Raw genomic sequence first — 17,495 nt, forward strand, 5'->3', positions numbered from 1 at the left:
CATATTGTTCATATTACGATTTTAACTATGGGCACTGCAAAACATGAAACTTGAATTTGTAAGTTTCTTGGTTTTTTAAGTTTCAATTTATCAAAATTTATAGATATCACAAATTCTGTATATCATTGCACACTTCAAAACTGCACGTTTCTTCCTTTTCATGTTTCTGAAACGCTACACTGAGGTGTTTCTCTGTTTCTGCATGCATATCTCAATTTTGCAAGAATATCACTAGAAGCAGCGGGCTGTAAGCTGGCCTGGATGAAGTTCTCGGGAATTTTTCATGGAATTGTATGAAGCCAAACTCAGTCTGCATGAAATTCCTTCCTGCATAGAGGGCTACCAAAGGAGAATCCTGAGCTAAAAATAGTGTGGATTCCTGGAATTAAAGACTGCCTCATAATACATATGCATTAGGAAGCTGAAATAAAATTATACAGGCCACTTGAATTCTATTATTTCCTAATTACTCAGTGGTTGGCTTTACAACCTTAATGTTCTTTTAATGTAAGTTTTTCAAGTTTAGTTTTTTTTTCTTTTTCAAATGTAATTGTAGATAGAGAGCCAATCTCTTGACCCCAGCTAGAAGGACAGAGGGAGTTGTGCTTCATAGAGAAATTCCAAAGCGGCCTGGATGTGCGCATACTCCCTGCTTGAGGCTCTAGGGCATATGGCAGGGACACGTCCTGAAAAGGTTATATTTTAATGACTGCTCTCTGCATGGTATTTGCAGTCCCAACATGACTAATACCATTCACACATACAATCAATGAAGTCTTAATCCTGCCATCAAAGCAATTAATGAAAATAGAGCACATTAACGTAGCACTGGAACCAAAAATGATTCCTGAAAGACAGCTCTCTCCTGTCTCAAAATGGGGTTATTAATATGTATATAAGCACCGATGTGACAAGCACTTTAGATATACCTTTGGCATATATATTTACTGTCACTCAAAATGATTTACAATCCATCCTATTTTATGAAAACTATATCTTATCCATGCCTCTATTCTTTTTCTTTTTTCTAAGACTGTTGTATGGAAGTATAAGAAAAGTGCTCACGAAATGGAGATCCATTATTCTGGTGGATTTACCTTATCCACTAAGCTTTTTATCCTATCAGAGAACGAAATTAAGTTGAGTTTGTATGATTTACTTTTAATAAATCCATGCTGCCATCTATTTACCACCCATACTGCTGTCGTTGCTTCCGAACTTTACTAGTAAGTCAAACAATCTACTCGGTATTGAATTCCACTCGAATGCACTACTTTAGCATCTCCAGTTTTCCTGATGTTCCCATTTGCTAGGTGAGCACTGCTCTCCTCAACACACTTAAGACAAAAGGAACAGCAGCAGGTATTTCACATCATCTGCAGGGCTTCTCGGAGGGCTTCCCCAGCCCTGTACCTGCAGCCATCAGAGCACTTCTGCTACCACGACTAGCACAGGGCAGAACCAGGCTGGCAGCAGTGCTCTGCACTGGCTGGGATGCAGCTGGGATTTCCACCTGCACGTAAGAGTTTCCCAGCGGCTGTACACCCCTGAGTTAGGTGTACTATGGGGATGACAGCCGTGCTCTGATGTCTATACACTATATATGCTGCCCCACTACACAGGGGAGTTGTTTTGGCATCTGCTGTGTAGCAGCAACTCAGGTTTTGCCTGTGCTCTCCCAGCATGCAGGTAACTTCAGTAGAAGGCAGCAGTGTGCCTCACCTAAGCGATCTCCAGTTAAAAATTTGAATAATAGTGTATTTGCTTGCAAATGGTTGCATTTCTCATTATTTTTCTCTCTTATGTCTATTTGAATCCATAGCAATATATCACACCAGAACGGGTTATGGAGCCTTCCAGTGCATTTCTTACATGTGACCTTTTTTTTTTTTCCCCCCAAGAACATAGAGTAACTCTATAGTGAAGGCAAACCCTTTAAAAAAATAAGAACAAATCCTTGCCCTAATGGACTGTACAATCTGTATGCTGCACGGGACAGAGATCACTGCCTTCAGTGGATGAGCAACAACAGCAACTCTGACAGAACTAAAATGTTGGGGTCCAGAGAAATCTGTTTCAGGCATGGGAAACAGCCTGCAAGGTGGTTAGCACCCTAAGCTGAACGGAAGCCGAAGAGCTGAGGTAGCCCAGATTTAACAGAAGACATTTGGCCACCAAAAGAAAGCAGAGAACCACAAAAACGTATCCACTATAGAAAAAAAAATGCTGTAAATGCAATCTGACAAAAATATAAATATATACATATTTTTAACGCTTGTTTCACACAGGAAAAAAAAAAAAGTTAACCTCCTTTTCAGAAGGTTTACATAGTCAATATTAAACTACTGTGCAGAAGAGCTGAAGATATTGATAGCCGGTAATGCAAACGAGATTGCAGTTAATTGTTAACATCTCCTGGGCTACGCTTCCTACGTCCCCGCACAGATGATGAATAAAATTATTTACCTATTCAAGTAACGAGAGCCATGCATTTTGATATCCACATACACTGTAAGTCAGCCCTCCTCTGAGACCCCTACCTGTAATTAGGAACAGATGTAGGATCTTGTTGCTGAATTGATAAAAACAAATTTCAGCCCTCCTCTGATCTCTGGCACAGTGGCACAGCTAACGGGGAGAATGCCACTGCCAAAGGCCTCTCCTCGGGGCACTCAGCCTCATCAGCCACCAGCACAAGAACCCTGCCACTCCACACCTTTCTTGGTGCCTTTCCATCACCGATGCAGGATGCTCACTACAGCACTCACAGGTGACACAGCAAGTGTCTAGCAGGGAAGTGGCAAGCAGCAGTTCTCTGGCCTCACCTCTGATGAAGAAAGCCATGGATCCGTTCACTCAAGACCACGGCGATTCTATGGCACACAGAGACTTCTTTCTCCATGCTGTAGTCATTTAAAATTAAGCACGCACAACATTATGTGCTCCCAGCAACAGTTCTCACAGCTCAGCACACGCAGCCGGGGAATACTCTTCAAATTACATCACGGGGGAAGCTCAGGATGCTGTTCAGTATAACACATTCATTTCATTCTCCAAATGCCACGCCACTGCAGGAGAAGATGTCTACTGCAAGTGTTCACGAACATTTCTTTTTATCAGCTATTTTAACAGCTGGCTGAAATAACCCCAGGGGTAACCGATAGGTAACTGCCCGTTTTCTTGCTCTAGCACATGGGTGCCAATCCCAGAGCCTGAAAAAGAACTGAATGCTCCAGAGAATTTGCCTCTGGAGATGAGTCAGGGTGACCCTACACCAGTCAGATGCATCGCTTGGACTACCCCACACGTCCCGGCCCCATGGGATGCTCTGACAGCAGCAGCAAGGCATTGAGGATCTGTGACAGCCCCAATCCATTTACAGCAGCAGGCCCGGAGAGGATCAAAGGAGATGCTGTGATCATATTCACGGAGAGAGACAAGCGAAGCTGCCTTCTTTCATGTTCCTTCCTAGACCACTAAATGTCCCTCCCTTGATTTACGCTGATCCGGCAGAGTTTATAATTCCCACCGGCTCCTGGCACAGGTGACTAAAATGCAAAGAGAAGGTTGCAGAGGAGCTGCAAACCCCTCCTGCAGGAGACAAATCTGTATTTACTGAGGTCGGCTCAGTACAAGGAAGTTTCACTGGTTTCATTTAAATCTGACCAAAACAATTCACGTTAAGCCGATGCAAATGCCTTCACACATCTTTGTTTGAGGATGTTAAATGGGGTTTTCCCTGATTTCACAACTCATCTAAATCTAAAAGAAGCAACCACATGAAATAAGACCGTCCACATCGCATTCTGCACTGGGTTAACTCGGCAGCTTTACCAGCCATCTTAGTGCACCTCCCTCATGTATGCGAGGTCTGGAAATACATTTGCTCTCCAGCATTACTCTGCTTCACGCCAGGAGAATCTGCAGCTGGAAGGGGCTCAGGGGAACTGCAACGACCAGAAATAAAAGGATTGCGGGGGGAAGCGTAGCTGGTGGGCCCTCCACGGACACTGCCTAAATTAGAGTAATTAATATAGGGGAATGTGTCTGTGCTTCTCAGGAGTTTATAAATGTTACAAAAAGAGAAACGTTTTATATGTCCCCTGATGGGTTTTAAATGTTAATAAATGATGTGCAAGGAGGTATTTTACATCTCTCCATTTAACAGTGAGCTGACAGCTGCAATTATAGGCCAGTCTCTGGCCCCAGCCATCCTTGCAGGAACCTGAGGCGTAATCGGAGCAGCTTTCCTCCAGAATAACGAAGTGCATCGGGACGCTGCCTCAGCATTTCAGCATCCAGAAAAAGCCAAGGTGAGACGTTTTTGACACCCTGAGAACTCTTTTGCTGTGATGTGCACTCGACAGTCCTTGCTGAGACCCACAGCTGCTCTTCCTGTGGCAAGAGCTGCTCTTCCCCTCACAGGTGTGGGGAGTGAACAGAGCAAGCTGTTACTTGCTACCTTGCACCTCTGCTGTGAGGCAGAAGAACTGGACCGTACCTGGCACAGCCAGGGCAGCGTAGGAAGAAAGTATTGCATGTGTCACTGCATGCTCTTTCAGTCAGCTTTTGGCCAAAAACCTACCACCACTGAATCACTGCAGCATGCTCTTTGGTACCAGGTTCCTGTAGAGGGATAGGGAAATCTGTCCCTGCATCCCTACCTTCACCAGCATGGACAGACGAGGCAGGGCATTCCTGTCCTTCCAAACAGTAGCAAAAGGACTGCTCAGTGACATCCACCCCAGCAGAAAGCCCCTCTAGATTTCAGTAAGCTCCTACCCACGTGCCCGAGCTCCACGTGCCCTACCCAACCCTCATCAGTTGAGCCGAGTCTTTGAACATTAAGTAAGCTCAAAACAGTATTTTAGTTAATTATGTTTCAGGTTGCAACCTTAGTTGCAAAGTAACAGCAGCAGGAGACGAATCAGTGCTCACAACACTATTCTTGCTCATCTGTGTATTTTCAACCTCCCCTTTTTCTTACCTGAATAGCAACCTTTGGTCCTGATCCTCAAGCTGGCCGCAGGTCAGTGTTGTTAGTGTACACCTTCATTAGTCCTACAAATCACTGAGGTGCTGCCTCAGGCAGCCTACAGCTGTTTTAAGGCACCGACTTAGCCCACGCTACCCACAATATTTCACTCCGTGGGAGTTGCACCCCATTGACAACAAAAGACAACAGAGACTGAACAAAGCCAAGCAGAACTGCGAGCAACACCCCGCATTTCCACTGCACCAGCCCAAAGGCAGGGGAATCTGCTTTACAGTTCTACTACAATCCCACAAGACGGTATTTTTATTTTGCCACTGAAAAACTCTTGCTTTCTTCTATTTTAGAATGGCAGAAGACTGCAGCATAGTATACCTGATTTATTAATATGTATATATACACACACACACTTCTACCACACCATACTTTTTACATAAACAGTTGTAAAGCAATTGGTTTCTTTCATCCTCCCCTTCCTGGTGTCAGACAACACTAGTGAAAAAAGGGCAAGTTCAATTATTAGAATTATAGTTTTCTCTAATTCTATTTATAGTTTTCTGGTTTCAAAACTGCAGCCCCTCAGCAAAGCTCAGAAGAAATCCTAGGTTGTAAGAGCAAGGTTTGGCTTCCGATGCGGAAAGACTTTGGCTAACATTTTCACGGTAGTCACGCTGCATGCAATTATAGCCAAACATCATTAGACATCTATCACTTACAGATCTCTTGTTTTTCACAAAGATTTCTCAGTTGTGTCTTAGGAATGGGTCTTGTCTACTCCTGCTAAGGTCCAGGCCTTTAGTACAGAGCTTCTGGGACCAAGTCACAGTTTTCTTCAGCTGCTATCTGGCTGGTTATTTCTTCTGGTTTGCATTAGTTTGTATATAAATGGTTGTGACTGCCCTTTCATTCTTCAGAGCTCTGCTGCTACTGATTATGGACAAGTTTCCAGAGCTTTTGAACATCAGGGACCACATGTTAGCACCCAGTTTGTCTTATGCATCACGTTCATCTCACTCTGTGGTGTATGTCAAGCACCTTCTTTGTATTAAGTCAAATAATATCGGCGTGGCTACAACAGCCATCATTTATGATGAAGCATGACAGTCAGTTATTGTATTTGTCTCTCTGGTTATTATAATTGCCCGTTAATTAAAGTTAGCTAATCAAATGGTGCTAGAAGCAGCCCTACCATATGGCTAGTCACATCTCCGCAGGATGGTGGCTATCGGTACCGAAACGCGGCTTGACAGCTGGGAGCCACAAGGCTGCGGTGAAGGATTTCCACCGAGAGACCCCAGCTAGGGCACAGCCAGGCACTGGAGGCTGTGATGCTCGGCAGGGTGCCTGCGGGGTCCTCCCTCCTTCCAAAACCAAATCCTGCAGGTGCTGGGTGGCACCCTAGTCAGCCAGGCCTCACAGAAGCAGCACTTACAGCCTCTGCTGCTTTCCTACCTCTAATGCAAGGGGGAAAAAACCAGCATTGTGCATCCCTCCTTGAAAGATTGCCAATCCCTGCAGCTAGGAGATGAGGTAATATGATAAGGAAGGCCAAGAGCAGTTCAACAGAGAGCGCTAGATCTTCTTAGCCCTCGTTATTGCGTGGACCCATCTAACCAGCTGCTGTTCTACTGTCAGCTCCAGCCAATATTCCGGACCAACAAACAGATTACAAATCCCCTCTCGGCTGCAATCTATTCCTCATGTTATACCACCTCGGTGACAATCACAAAACGCGCCCTAAAAGAGTCTCACTCGTGGGCAATCAAATTAAAGTCATTCAGCAATGGCTTGTTTGCTGAAACACATCAACATTGTACCTGTCTTGTATTTGAAAGAGTGATATTTTTCTACAGGGAAAAGTTATTTGCCGCTGCCTTGACTGATTTGGCAATTTCTCTGTTTATCAATATCCCACAATCCTTCCACATTTACAAAAAACAGGAACACTACTTACCACCTTATGGGCCACTGTGAGGCACAATTCCTTAGTCCTTCTGAAGCGCTCAGAGATCCTCCAAATGCAATGCAAATGCAAAGAATCCAATCTGGAAATAAAATGATCATCAGCATTAGTACTCGTGGGGGTTTTACTATATTCATCTCCATTCTCCATTCCATAAGTGACTATATTTAGAGGTTGGACTCGATGATCTTGAGGTCTCTTCCAACCTAGAAATTCTGTGATTCTGTGATATTTGGGGTTGGAGTTTGCTCTTTTGTGCATGCACGAGGACAGAAACTGACCACATTTTGGCACACCTCAGTGGTAGCAGGAATCACACTACCTTTAACAATGCTTTTTTATTTTTTCTCTAGAACAGTATCTTAGAAATTAATTTAAAAATAGAAACCTCACTGGACAAAGTTTGTGGGCCTGACGAGAACACCAAACTGGTGCGCTCCCATGACATGAAGGACGTAACAGGTGAATTTATACAGTCACAGCACTGCAGCAGGCAGTGCTAGACACCTGATGGAGTTGACCTGAACTGTTGCTTGGACAGTTTTCTTTCCTTCTTTCCTACCAAGAGAAGCCACACCAACTAAGATCACTAGGTATGCCATTAGGATGCCTGTAACAACAGGAGGTTAGCACAGTCCCCAAAACCAATGGAAATTGCAAATTCAAACCTGCTTCAAACCACAGTGCCTCCACACAGCTGAATGCCCCACAGAAATGTGTTCCCAGAGTATGCTCTCCCTCAGAAATGAGCACATTTCAATTCAGGAGCATGGAGCTGGATTCCCACCCCTACCACAAAACTCCAGCATGGCCCTGAGCAAACAGCAGACGAGGCCTTTGCAGGTGCCCAGACTGCAGGGAAGGAACCTGCATCTCCTGGAAGCCACTCTTCCTAGCCCCAGCTTTGACAACTCCTTCCAATTCCTCCCCGTCCCCGCAAAACAGGGGTAATATTGTCTCTCCTTCCTCTCCTTGTTTGCTGTCTGCTTTGCCTGGGACTTCCTGTGGATTGCATCCATCTATGGCGTATAAACGGGGTGTTTAATACAGTGGGCACTGATCTTAACCCCTCCAGGCACTAACAGGAAGCAAAACAAACCCAGCGATGGCACCTCAACTGTGGCAATTGTGAATCCACATGCTGCTCACACAGACAGAGAAAAGCAGCCCACTTTCATCCCCCTCGTACATGATTTGAAGAGCAGGTCTTTGCTGAACAGGCCCCTGAGTTTAAAAATTGCCCTTCTGGACCTCCATGCTTCTTGTCCCTCAAAAATTTCAATATTCATTTATTCATGACAAGGAAATTGGGGGGAGGCTGTAATCAAGCCCTCCTGCTCCACTTTTTTTTTTCCCTTTTTTTTTTAAACCAGAAACTTGACTCAAAACAGGTTTTTAGTCCGAGAATTGAGGTCTATTTTCTAATGCATGCTTTACGCGTTTCTAGACCTCGCCTAGATTAGCGGTGGATGAGCCAAAGCAAACACACACGTGCACACAGATACACACAGTGCTAGGTGCGTTTTTCTGTGTGTGAGTGCAAAAAAAAAGACAGAGCGAGTTTGCTTTCCCAGTATTTCTGCATCTCTAAGCAGGGAGGCTTGAAAACCTTGCAGAGAAAGTCTGTTCCCTTGAGAATCACTGCCTAGCTCTCTGCAGACTGAAGGAGCAGCCTCTGGCTCCTGTGCATGGGAATCCCGGGATTTTGGCACAGTTTTAGCATCAGCATCATTAGAAACATCGATTTATTTTAATTGCCACCTTGCACCCCGTACTGCCACATGCAGTCAGAATGTCAATTCGTTATCAATGTGCGCGGTTGACATGGAAACAGATCAGCTGAAATGGAAGCAGTAAGGAAAAAAAAAACGTGTTACTCCTCTAAGTTATACTTAGAAGTGGTAAATCTGTTGTGTGTGCTACAAGAGATTTAAATACTCAATAAACTACAGCGAAGAAATAAACAACTATTTGGGGTGACAGTCATTTTAGCTGTTTACATCATCGACTGCATTTAGGAAAGCTCCAGTGTTACTATGGAAACCACTTTTGCTTAAAAACGTAGTTGTGGACGCACTTTAGGTACGATCTGAATTAACTGAAGATGGAGGCACAAATCCTGAGGGGGGGAAAGAGCTGAAGGAGCGACAGGAGCCTGCAAGGGGCCTGCTCCCCGCCTCTGGCAGAGTTTGGGGCTTTCCTCTGTGGGGCCTCTCCCCGCAAAAGAGAAGAGCTGCAGGAAGGTGAATCCATTGCAGGAGCCTTCTGCCAAAATCTGCGACTCAGAGTGGCCACTGCCTCGCGATTAACTTCCCGGAGCTAAGAAACTGCCCTAAAAGATGCAGCGCAGACCTTTGACCAACGCTACATTTCCACTAGAAAGATTAAATCTCTGCGCAGCTAAAGCTAGTTTCATAGTCATCGGGAACAAGGCCAGAGGGGCCACTGTGATCTGCTGTTCTTAATAGGGATTAAAGGAGCCTGCGGCCTCCAGAGCACCTGCCTCCCGAGCTGCGAGCGAACGCCGGCGAGATGGAGATCAGTGAGCAGAAAATGGAGGGAGAGGCTCCTCTGCCCTCTTGCCAGGTGCCAGGGCAAGGGGCAGCAGGAGGAGCAGACACGTTTCAAGTGGCTTCTCTAAACAGGATCACGGAGGCGTTTGGAGCCACGGGCTGTTCAAAGCCCGAGGAGCCCGGCGATAGCGTGAGGCATTCCAGCTCTGAACTTGCTGGGGCAACCCCCACACGCTTCCACTGTGCTAAGGCATCAAGGAATGTGGGCTTTTTTTCCCTTCTTTTCCTCCCTTTTCCGCCCTTCACATTTCTGCATGATTACGTTAGATAATGATCCATACCTCCCAAAGCTTGCGCATCAATTAACAAGGTAAGGAAGGCCACGCATAATTAACTACACACCGGCCTGTGAGGTACGGACATGGAATAGGGCATAACATCCTAAAAATCACAGGGAGGCCCACCTTGTTTAGGTCAAGTTTGATTTTAATTCCCTAATAAAACATCTGATATCAAACAACGAAGTGGAAGACTGCTTAGCCTCAGTAGGTGCTCCAGATAGATCTGCTACGACTTAACCTGCACAGCAAAGCTATGAAATGTGAGTTTATACGAGCATGAGGCACGACAGTGCTTTAACCTCACGCAGCATTTACCAACCTGAACGATCCCAAACTATTCTACAAACCAGCTACTAACTGGAAGGCTTCCACCTGTGCTGTTACACATAGGGTTTGTGTTTTGGCTGCGCTGTGTGAGGAGCTGGGCCAAACTGCTGCTGGAGCTGCACGCAGTCGGGGATGAGGAGACAAGCTACTGGCTGCCGGCGTTGTTCACAGGCAGGGCTGCATGGAGAAAAGTCTGCTCGTCTCAAGTAGGGCTGAGGGAACAGAGGCAGATGAGAAAAGGACACGCAGCACATGTCTCTGTGGGTATGGTACAATTGGTCCACATCAGAAGTGGCCAGTGAGTGCGACAGCACGGTATTTCTAGATCATTAAAGCATGCAGACTGCAAGCGGTCATGTTTCTGGAAGGAGAGCAAGCCTCTGTCTGAAACCGCTCGTAGGCTGCGCAGAACAGACCAATGAAGCAGGCAGAAAAGCCTCTTGCTTACAGTCGATTTTCAAACGGGGAACAGGAATTTGAAGATCACCCTGGAATGTTGTAGAAAAGAAGAAAACAACCCCAACTGCCCTGAGCAAAAATGAAATTCCTCACACACACACACACAAACCACCTTCCTCCTCTTCTGCAGTAGTTTGTGGTTATCAGGAAAATAGACTGCAGAGAGACAAATAAAAAAAGTATAGTGGAAATATTAGTGCAAACTCTTACTCTTTTGAAACACGTCTCATCGACAACTTGGTTTCCAGTTAGAATGTATGAAATAGTCATTTTCAAAGCCTCATCTGAAAGCATCAATGATGATCTTACCCTATACTGATGGCGACAAAGGCAGCGATCTTCTACCTATTCCAAACCATAGGGACATTATGAAACAGTACCAAAGACGTCCGAGGAGCAGATGCTCCTAAAAGCCACGGTCTCTCGATGGTCTAAATTGAATGCTTTTGAGAATGTCACCCAGAATTCTCGTGTCAGTCCTGGGAAAACATAATCTAAACCAGAAATGATTTTGATTTTCCTCCTGACTCAGCAGATGAAGAGATAATTAGAAAGGGAAAATGAGTATTCTTGAAGGTAAATATACCTCCCGTAATCCTGCTGCCTACTGCATTAAGGTTTGCCTCCTGCAATGAGGAGCATTCTAACTCAGCATCTGGAGATCTGTCAGATTTCACAAGTCACTTGTGGTCCTTCCTACATCAGAAATGAGTACTTCAGAGCACATAAACCAATGCACAGAAGGGAAGGGAAGAGAAGGGAAAGCAGGACAAGTCTTTCTCGCCTCTGTCTGTGGTTATAAGCAACAGCAATAAACGAATTCAACAGCACCACGAAAAAACTAAAGTGGGTGGATTGCCTATTCTTTTCTCCCCATTAAACCCAAATGATTCCTCTTATGGATTGGTAACGTGAAGCGACTTATTTTGTCAAGTGCTCTTCAGCCTAACCATGACTTCCACCTCTGGAAGTGGAAGGATCCCATATGTCAAGTAAGCAAAGACAGGTTACCCTTCTGCAGCGATAGCTCAATGCTGATTGAAAGTCTCATTTGTCAGGGGAAAGAATTGTTGTTTTTCCTTTTAAATTGACCCAGAAGAAGAAAAAGATATTTGTCCAGCCCCAAGTGCTTTTTCATTCCTCAAGCAGCTGCTAGTTTGAGAGAATTTTAAACGGTTGGCCTTTATGAAATGAATTGGTAATCACAGCCCTGTGCCTCACGCGCCGTAGACTGAATGATTCAGGGGACTGGTAATAGGATAAAGCCTTTCACCTCACCAGCTGTGGTTCAAATTCAGAATAATTCTTAACTTACTAAACGCTGTCACTACACGATGGGCATTTGATGGCTGCCGTACAATGAATCAGGTGTTTTTCCTAGTGGAAAAGTATTCATACTACAGACAATATACTAATTATTGTCAGTAATTAGCAGCACTCTTGGCAGTGACAGTAGAGGGACCTGTAGAAAATTACCCATATGTTCATCCCTCGGAGGTTGTCATTTCAAGGCAGGGGTCAAGCCCTTCAGACAGTCACTGCGGCTATTCTTGTAGCTCTTTCCCACCTTGAGTATGTTTTGCAGATGAACTGCGTTCAGCCTCCAGAGCTGTCAATCTACCACTTTTATTACGACTAAATTACTTTTGTTTCCAATGCTGGAGGCAACTTTGAATGCCAGGTCTAATTAGACTGCAATTGCTGGAAGATCTGAGCAACTGTGGCAGGTTTGGGTGGAGAATTTGGTGGCTTGGAGTATTTGTGCAAACAAATCTCACAAGCACGAAACCTACTTCTGTAGCTGCATGTAACGGTGGGCATTTGCTTCGATAATTTATACAACTACCTGCCTAAGAGAGAGTAGTAAGACTTTGAATCTCCACATGCAAATGGCTAGACATGAAAAAGCCATCTGTCCGAGCTGACAGCTCCGTGGGTCAGGCAATTTTCATGTTTTGGTGCAAACAGGAAGAGGTGAGTTTAATTAAGAACAAATATTTTTGTACAAACAAAACGAGGTACATCAGCCTCCACAAGAACCAGTGACAAGGGGTATATATGTATATAAATAACCCTGTTTTCAGAACAATAACAAAACACAAAGAATATAAATCTCAAACATACCTAGGAATAAATCCTGCCATTTAGCACTAGAAGCCTTATTTTTCCCTAGGGGGAAAAATACTCATGAACAGGCCAAGAACTCCACGCCAGCAGCATTTTTCCTCTGGCTTCCTTTGGGAAAGTGTAGCCCCCTCAACACTTCAACCCCTCTAATATAACACGGCCCAGAGATCTGCAGGGAAATCCTGAAGATCTGAGAGTGAACATTTAAAGGCCAGGGAGCTTCTGCTAGGAGACCCTCTGTTTCCACGCTATCTCCTGAGGTCTACCTATCATAGTGACAGCATTACCTCTTTGTGCAGCTCCAGGGAGAGCTGTGCAAATATTGGATTATCTGGTTCAACGGCCAAACAAAAAACAATCATGGGTAGAAAAAATTCCAGTTGAATCTACTTGAAATAAAAGCTAAGGGGGGGGGAAATTATGGCTAAGGAAAAAAAGGGGGGGGAGGAGAGGAATGTTTGCCTTTAATGTATTAAGCCTTCTACTCTCTATTTTTGACCTGAAAAGGAAAAAAAAAAAAAAAAGGCATACAAAATTAAATCATTTTTTAAACCTTTTCTCCTTTTCTGTGTTTTTTTTTTTTTGTTTGTTTGTTTTTTTTTTATGTTTTTTGTTTTTTGACTTTTAATAAGCCTTCACCAAATTTCATGTCACACCAAAACAGATCAGGTCTCCTTGAAAAGTTTGTTTTCTTCATCAAATCTACCCCTTCATAACGCTTTGCCCACCTATGTCCACCTCCAGGAAGAACTGGAAGTAGAGAAATCCAGTAACCAGACTTTTGCCAACAGAGAAAGAGACAAGTTTTCAAATTAGAAAACTCATTTACTCAGTCACTATGGATCAAAAAATGTGATTGAGGATTTTTTTTTCCCCAACTCTTCCACAAAGGTAGAAGAGACCCAACCGCTATCCTCTGAAGGGCAGACTCGTCACCTCACTTACTCACTGCAGGCACTGACCCCAATGCTTAATTTTGTCCTCCTGTGAGTAAAATCACAGCCACACTCACTCAGAAGTTGATTTGTGTTTTGGTCCTGCTGTGGTGTCCGTATGAAATGGAAGGTAAAGAAGGATTTTCACTGCTGGCTGTAAAGTCCATGCAATGCCACCAGCACATTCCTGCAAGCCTGTGTAGCAACGTTACTTATATGATGTGGCTGGCAGTGGGCACACTTGGAAACCACAGCGATTATTGGTTTCATACAGCTCTGTCAGGACTGGCTGGGTTAGTACTTGGCTCCTTTATTTCCACACAAGCAGCAAAATTGGATTCAGGAGCTCCTACAGCACAACTGGCTCCAGCAGAACCTTCTTCCAGACCTTTGTTACATGCAGAACAAGGCACTGCCCAGTATCTATGCTCTATCCCACTAACTGCTATCCACAAAAGAGTTTGCTTCCATGGACCACAGCAGTGATGCAAGCTGTTGATTATTAACCCATCTTCATAGATTTTCCTTAGACAACCAAGGCTTTAAGGGACAGGTTATTAAAGACTAAGTTACTGAATACAAAACCTGTGCAGAACTTGCAGGTGTACAAGCCCATACCCCGAGTAGCAACACTACAGAAGATGTGCTGTTCCCAGAATGACACTCAGCTTGTACAGCATTTGCAAAGAGATGTAAAATTATTTAAAAAAAATAAACAAAAACAAAATAAAAACACGAACATTAAAAAGAACAAAAACCTGTCACACTGCAGTGACCTACTCCAGGTAATTCTCAGCTCCAAACTGAAAAGGCTATAGGGTATGGGCAAACTAAACACCCCTGAAGCACAACTAGAAGAGACAGCAAGCCCGTTCAAAGTTTACCAGCAGCTTTGTCTGGGCAATGTTTGCATTGGAGGAGATGGCTAAAAAGTGAATCTGTGAAGAGGAACCTGACAGCCAACATGAAGACGCTGGGAGACACAATGACAAAGCAGAACCAGGACTTCAAACAGCCACAGAATGAAAAAGAAGAAATTCAAAAAGAACTCCAGAAGGTAAAGGCGGGAGCTTGCGGGGGGAGGAAGCAAAAACTTGATGGATTTTGAAAAGAGAATATCTAAGAAGGCATTAAAATGTGCAGGGGCTTGGAGTGCAAGTGAAGATCCAAAAGTAAGCACACACACACAAAAAAAAAAAATTCTTGTTGGGGGAATGGTGGATGTTCTTTGACAGTGTAACAGCAAAGATAAATAGATACATCCTTGCCTTCCATTCTAGGTGACTGCACCACACCAGAGAAGAAATCAATGCAAAGAAACAGAAAAGGCTATTTAAATAAAGAAAACAGGAAAAAATTCCTGTACAGCAAACCTCTCTAATGTATAAGATGAGCAGTCTTCTCTAGGTGGCCACAGGAAGAAGAAAAACAGAAGTATTTGACAATGAAATATTCTTAGAGGTCAGGCTTACCTAAAGTCCAAGCAGTAACAACAGAGGAGCAGCGACCGGGTGAAGAGTTTCTCCTCATGCTTGTTTTGGGCTCATGCAAAGGTCAGAGAAGTGTGGTCCCAGTCCAGCACACAGCTATTCTCTGGTAGCAGGGAGCGTGTTAACGTGAAAGGGCAGGAGAAACCTAGTCTTTGTCATCCTGCTAACGCACAACAATTCCCTGGGCAGTAGAGCTGCCCAGTCCTGTCAAAAATGACTCCACCATCAGTTGCAAAGGAGCCCTTTACATGTTGCACTCCAGCACTAGACATCATCGGGAGGTGTAATGTACGGCACCCGTGCTTACGGGACCAACCTGGGGTTATAAATCTGCCCTGAGAGAACAAAGCTGCAGAAGAGTACATCCATTAACTTTGATTAATGGCTTATGGTAGACACAAGGAGACATGTAATGGCCGATCTCTGTAAAGCCAATTCATGCCTATCACTTGTCTGGCAGTGTATCTAATACTGTAATTCTGCATGTAGGGATCAGATTGCGGGGACTCTGCCTCTAAGACATCATTAAAACCTGTGTATACATTCACGCCTCGCAAGGGCTTCAGGGGACCTCACTGCCTTCTCAGCCATGCTCAGCTAGAGACTAGCACTTGCAAGACAGAGAACATCTGCCTCTCAGATACCCTGCTTATTACGGCTGAACGTAAGGTGCCCGGCTTATTCACCACTACTTCATTATTTTTATTTCTGTCAGCTGTACCTGCTCACAGACATGCACAGTGGCTTTGTGCCGCATAACTCTTCCTTCAGTGGAGTTAGCTCCGGATTTACATCTGTTTAAAACGAGGGTGGGAATAACCTCAGAGTCCAAACCTTTAAGACTGAGATTGATCAACTCAAATTCCCAATTCTGGCAAGCCTGTAAAAGCAAGCAGTCCCTTGCAAGCCTAGTTTGTGTCCTGTGCCTTGGAAAATGTAAGTCTCTACATGAATAAAGAGACAGACAGGGCTCATCTGCTAATGCCAGCTGTGAACAGAAGGACCCAGAGCCAGCAGCCCCTGATTCCTCTGTCCTGCCCTTCCAAACACACACATCGCATGTAAATTCTGCAAAACCTGGGGGTCCTGCACAGCCCAGGAGCAAAATCACCACAAATTTTTCCTCAGAACATGCACAGAGCAAAAGCTACCTCGTAGACAGGCTGCTGGAGGGGCGCGATGGGAGGGATGAGCGGGCGCTTGGCAGCTTCTCCTACTGACGCGTGGCCTCACTGAGTGCTCCAACTCCTCCTCGACATCAAGGAGCTCCGATACAACCTGAAAAGGCGTTTATATTATTTCTAGAAGTATGGGTAGATGGATAGACATAAGCTTGAGGCATCACCCAGTTACTTGGCACCTTCCCCCTCTAATATTGCCCAGCTGGAAGAAGTCTCTGGTTAAATACTGCCTCCAAAAAAGGCTTCAGGTGTAAAGCTGGGTGGGGATCAGCTTTAGGGACTATTCCCATCCCCTCCAGCTGGGCTGCCACCATCTCCCTGAGGCAAACCAGCCCCTGGGGCCCCCACTCGGTGCCACAGGGGTCGCGGTTTGGGGACAGGGGGGTGGCTGTGGAGAGCTGTTCCCGCCTCACCTCAGCGGGGCGCGGGGCGTGGGGCCGGCACCTCCCCGACCTTTGATATTTACGTGAACCGCGATGCGCACACGCAACACCCGGGATTTAGATTATATTAAGACAAAGCGGGCGGGACTTGGCAGCTTAATTATCACACGGCGGCTTTCTGCTTCGTCACGCCCCGGGGGAGCGCGGCCGCCGCCACAGCCGCCCGCTGGGGGCCAACATGGCCGCCGGGCCGGCACCACACCACACCACACAGCACGGCGCGGCTCCACAGCCTCGCCCCGGGCTTGGGGGCGGCCTCCCGGCGGCAACACCTTCCCCGGCGGCGGCCTCCCAGGCACTGCGAGCCGGCGGGGGCTGCCGGGGGATGATGGAGGAGCCGCGTGTCGGCTCCAATTAGCATCACGCCGCCCCACCGCCCCCGCCACAGCGCCGCCGCAACGGCGGGGCCGCAGCGCCCCCTGCCGCCATCGCCGCCCGCCCCGCCCCGGCGCCCCGCGGCCCGCTGAGGAGAGCCCGGGTGTCGCGGTGTAAATCCTTTAAGGGCTGTGGTTTTTTTATTTATTTTTTGATTTTTTGGCCCCTTTTCGGGGATGAGAACCGGGGAAGGGCAGAGAGACGGCGGTGACTAGGCTGTTCAGGGCGTAATCGCGGTTTAACCCCCAGCCGCACAGCATGGCTGGGAGGGAAGACCCACAGAGTTTTATCATTTATATTATTATTACCATATATTATCACATTACATTATCATTTATAATCCTCCGT

At 45.7% G+C, this 17,495-nt stretch overlaps 1 protein-coding gene across 7 annotated transcripts in view; it reads right to left on the minus strand.

Annotated features, from left to right (window-relative positions):
• The window catches only part of CXXC4 (CXXC finger protein 4), a 98,514-nt gene extending 81,398 nt beyond the window's left edge, over positions 1–17,116 (minus strand). For 2 of the 7 annotated variants that reach the window (XM_068681869.1, XM_068681867.1), the window contains exons 1-3: positions 16,300–16,536; positions 15,131–15,251; positions 6,948–7,038 (exon numbers count right to left, since the gene is read on the minus strand). In XM_068681869.1, the coding sequence (XP_068537970.1) occupies positions 6,948–7,038; positions 15,131–15,188 (149 nt within the window). In that variant the 5' untranslated portion in view covers positions 15,189–15,251; positions 16,300–16,536. Of the gene's footprint in view, positions 1–6,947; positions 7,039–15,130; positions 15,252–16,299; positions 16,676–16,742 lie in introns of those variants that run through there. The other 5 variants (XM_068681864.1, XM_068681865.1, XM_068681866.1 and 2 more) reach the window with 5 other exon arrangements.
• Between the last annotated feature and the right edge of the window lie 379 nt (positions 17,117–17,495).

The sequence above is a fragment of the Anas acuta genome, chromosome 4 (genome assembly GCF_963932015.1).
Source record: "Anas acuta chromosome 4, bAnaAcu1.1, whole genome shotgun sequence".
Classification (NCBI taxonomy): Eukaryota; Metazoa; Chordata; class Aves; order Anseriformes; family Anatidae; genus Anas; species Anas acuta.